The sequence below is a fragment of the Austrofundulus limnaeus genome, unplaced genomic scaffold (genome assembly GCF_001266775.1).
Source record: "Austrofundulus limnaeus strain Quisiro unplaced genomic scaffold, Austrofundulus_limnaeus-1.0 Scaffold18, whole genome shotgun sequence".
NCBI classification, from domain to species: Eukaryota; Metazoa; Chordata; class Actinopteri; order Cyprinodontiformes; family Rivulidae; genus Austrofundulus; species Austrofundulus limnaeus.
In genome coordinates, this window is record NW_013952420.1 from 641,696 (window position 1) to 646,146 (window position 4,451).

The window sequence follows — 4,451 nt, forward strand, 5'->3', positions numbered from 1 at the left end:
CCGCCATGTGATTGGCTGATTAGAAATTAAGTGTTAACGAGCAGTTGGACAGGTGTACCTAATAAAGTGGCCGGTGAGTGTATATTTCTTGTCAATGTAATGCCTCTGTCCTTCTCTTTTTATTACATTTTCATATTATATGATATTTAAATACATAAATGTCTGTAATTAAAGCTTTGACCACTAGGTGGAGTGTAAAATGCAGTATTTTCTCTTCATATGACATACTAACAAGTTACATTTAAGTAAAATGTTATAGCATCAGACCTACAACTGTTTATCAATATTATTAATAAAACTGACCCCCACCACCCTCTGCATGAAACCATGGGGGTGGGGGGCTGAGCAGCTCCTTCAGTCAGAGACTAAAACATCCTCGCTGCAGGACAGAGCGCTTCCGTAGGTCATTCATTCCAACTGCAGTTAGACTGTATAACACGTCATGATGTGTTCAGTCACTTGGACAATTGACCTACACTGGCATCAGTAATATGCACCTGCATATATATTCATTTATGTACTATACTAGGTATATGTACATTGTTATATATCACGAGTATAGTGTTTTTTTGTTTGTTTTTCTTTTACTTTTCTTTCTTTATTCTATCTCACCCTGTCCTATTTTGAGCTGCTGTAATGTGCAAATTTCACCACTGTGGGATCAATAAAGTTTTATCTTATCTTATCTTATCTTATCTTATGATATAAACCAGGGATGTCTAATCCTGGTCGAGGACTGCTAACCTGCAGGTTTTACTTGTTTCCCTTCTTCAACACACCTGATTCAATGATCAAATTACCGCTTCATGTTCTACAGAAACCTTGAAAGTGCAGTATTGGATAGCCCTGACATTGACTCAAACAACTAAAACTGCTGTATATATGAATAATTTCACTTTTTAAAAGGATCAAATCAAAGAACAGGAAAATATTAGTTCTCTATTTAAAAAAAACTAACGTAGAATAAACCTGCTGACGTTCTGTGAAGCATTTCAATCTAACAAGGTGTTTTATGTAGCACCTCTTGAACCTTATATTTAAGTTTCCATTTATGACATCAAAATATTATTTTTGCTTTTGCAGTGTATAGAACACATTATAAGTGCAGTATTGCTGCACTGACAGCTGCTGTCTGGTATATTAAACCTCAAACCAGCAGTGTGGCTGAGTGTTGGAAATAAAAGGAGCGCTGAAAGTTTAGACCTACTTCCTGTTGTTCCAACATTTTCAGCAGGCCTGTGCTGCGGGCCAGTGGAGCTCTAAAGAAAGGCTGTAAACTCGACATGCTGGAGCTTCTCTGGAGCTTGTTTACACCCAGAGAAACTCTCAGAAAGATCCTGGACTGACGGTGGTTCTGAAAAATTACAGACTGATTCTGCTGCTTATCAGCTGGATAAAACTGGCAGTCACTTTTAAGAGAACTTTGAAAAACATTACTGGATTTCTGTTTTAGTTCCTGGTTCTAACGGTGTTTTTTCTTTCAAATGTCGTCTTTTTCATCACGACGAGGATATGCGGACGTGCTGCTCTGAAAAGAATGATCACCTTCTAGCGGCTTTACAATCTGCAGCTTCTCCGGCAGGTAGGACCTCGCTGCCATCGAGTATCCTGACAGGATGCTTCCGAAGGAGGGGTGCGAGCACAGCGACAGCAGACTCTCTGTCGGGGTCCCTGGTCCGCCGCTGCCGTCCCCGCCTCCTTTCTCCTCCTCCTTCGCCAGGTAGGCCAGCTTCCGCTCCCTCTCTTCCTCAAAGAAACGCTTTTCGGAGAGGTAGTTGTCGCGGCGGAGGGAGAGGCGGCGCAGAGCTGCCTCCAGGTCCCGGCTCCCCGGAGTTCCTGGGGTACCGGGGGGCCGCTTGTTGGAGTCCTCCGAGCTGGACAGAGAAAGAGCAGGAATGAAAAATAAATGACAAAACAAACAAAAGAAAAATAACATATGTGACCCATCACAAGTCCAAAAGTGGTGTATGGAGAAAAAGGCAAATATAGTGTTTTGACTAAAATGTTAACAAAAATTGCATTTTGTCAAAATATAATGAATAAAAGCCTTATTAATGTATCATTTGAATGAACTGTCTGAAATATAATCATAAAACAAAATTTTGAAGCACTTTTTTGAACAGTAGCAACAAAAAAACTGATTTTGAGGAAAAACGCCTTAAAATTTTGAGATTTTCCCTGTGAGCTAGCAAAGTTTTGTTTCTTTTCAGCTGGGAAATCTTAATATTCAAATATAATTTGAGGTTTCCTCTTTAAAAGGACTTCAAAAATTCCTCATTAAAATGACATAAAATTAGGATTCAGACCAAATATTTATGTATTATTGTAACCAACCAGACAAATTAAGTCATATATATGGATTTAATTATGATATCAGAATGATCCAGGTATCAAAACGTAGCTTTTAAAGCCAATAATCTGAAAATGTAATTAGGTCATTTTGACCAAATTTGACTTAATCCTAATTTCGATATGATGGCTCACATATATACAAGGTTTGAATCTGTACCCATCATCTGAACACTCCAGGATGCTGCCCGTCCTGTTGTCCAGGAAGATCCCACTTCCTGTTTCGCTTCCATAAATGGAGTTGGAGCGAGGTGTGCCCACCCTGCTGGAGCGCCCTGAGGTGAAGCATGAGGTCTGATTGGAGCCGGGGATGTTGAGAGGAGAGGGGGCTGTGGAGGGACGCTGCTGACGCATCAGGTTCAGGTTCTTAACCGTCTGGAACACTCGCTTCGGGTGTAATCTGAACATGCAGAACAAAATACAGCTTAAACAGAGAACTGTGGGGGGAGATAATGTTCTGGTATTTTTTTTCTCTTTCTAAACAGACATTTAAAAGAAACATACGCACTTCTGTTCCTCTACATCTGGATCATCCATTTGAAGCTCCTTCCTCATGGTGCCTTCTATTTCAGCCGCCAGAGAGTCCTGAGAAGACACGTAATACAGCTTAATGAATGAGCTGCGGTGCTGTCTGTCGCTCTCTAATGGAATAAAACCCGTTCGGCGCACAGAGATGGAGACCTATGTGACAACACGGACCATGGGGAACAGGCCCAGAGAATGGAAACGCCTGGGGTTGCTGAGCGGCAGCGTTTTGTTCCTCAGGTTTTTCAGCTCCTCCTGAGCCTCATGGAGCATCTCCATACACTCTGCGTACTTATCCTGCAACTCCTGCAGCTAAACCAGGGGATAGGAAAGAAAAAAATAGGAAGAATGTAAGAACAATTCACACATTTACAATTAAAACTGTGGTTGCATAAGTTAAAGCAGGTCATAGTCGTGGCCATAAAGCTTGTTGATCTGTTTACCTCAGCAGTGAGTTGTCTCTGAGCGTCCTTGGCTGCACCTAAATGCTGCGTCAGCTCTTCGTTCTCCACAGCATACTAAACACCGAGGACAAAACAACTGTAAACAACTCCTTTTTGTAAAGCATCGAGCGTTTGATCAGTTTTTTTCTGAGATATCAGAGCTTTCGTACAAGCTTGGCCTTCTTCTGCAGGTCTACTATCTGAGAGAGGAGGTGTGTGATCTCCTCCTGCTGCCTGGAGGCATCCTCCGTCTTTTTGGCCAGCTCTTCTGCCAGAGAGGAGATCTGCACGTTGGCGTCACCTGGAGACAATGGCAAGTGGTGACGAGAAGGCGAGCACTGCTGAAAATCCCTTCTGAAGTGGCCAATATTACAAAAGGAAGTGAACTAAACTAGAAGAGACAAACACTCACGCAGTTCTTTGACGCAGTCATTGACAAGCTGCTGTTCCTTCTCCTCATACGAAATAGTTTCTGTCTCCAAACGACTCGCCTGGAAAAATAGATTCACATTTTCAGTAAAACACATTATTAACAGGATTAGTTAAGACAGGTCAAGCAGCAAACACAGTTGCGCTACTTTTAGACGAACAAAACAACAGAAACAAAGAAAAAACTAAAAAAAAAAACACAAGGGAAAGGAAGATGAGGAAAAAACCAAAACATCATATTATATCAATACTGTGACACAATATGGTGTTTATGAAAAAAAACCCTCTGCATAGAGCAAGTTACATATATTTTTACAAAATTATATATATATTTACATTTACATTTATATATATTTACATCTATTTTACATATTTAAATGGAGGTGTGTCAGGGGAGGTATCTCATGTGCACTAAGCTCCACGTTCATTATAAAGTTCATTATAAGTTCCACGTTCATTACAAAATAAAGGCAAAAATCTTTAAAAAGTAAAGTTCAGCAGCTGAACAGCTTTCTGTAAACATTAAAATCTTGTTTTATAAAACAGACTGAAACAGTAGAAGCCACCCAGTCCTCTGATTAAATTTATACTGAATCGTTGGGGATAATCATTTCTTGTTTTAGTATAATTATTTATTTAAAGTCATTTATATTGCTGTCTTAAAAGTAATGTATGAAACACTGTACGTGTGTGTGTGTGTGTGTG

General features: G+C 40.2%; 1 protein-coding gene across 3 annotated transcripts in view; it reads right to left on the reverse strand.

Moving 5' to 3' along the window:
- trak1a (trafficking protein, kinesin binding 1a) overlaps nt 1-4,451 on the reverse strand; it is a 50,091-nt gene that overhangs the window by 8,729 nt on the left and 36,911 nt on the right. For all 3 annotated transcript variants that reach the window (XM_014003356.1, XM_014003357.1, XM_014003355.1), the window contains 7 exons: nt 3,730-3,808; nt 3,488-3,618; nt 3,318-3,392; nt 3,049-3,186; nt 2,858-2,934; nt 2,510-2,749; nt 1,546-1,874 (listed from right to left, as the gene is read on the reverse strand). In XM_014003356.1, the coding sequence (XP_013858810.1) occupies nt 1,546-1,874; nt 2,510-2,749; nt 2,858-2,934; nt 3,049-3,186; nt 3,318-3,392; nt 3,488-3,618; nt 3,730-3,808 (1,069 nt within the window). The remainder of the gene's footprint in view (nt 1-1,545; nt 1,875-2,509; nt 2,750-2,857; nt 2,935-3,048; nt 3,187-3,317; nt 3,393-3,487; nt 3,619-3,729; nt 3,809-4,451) is intronic.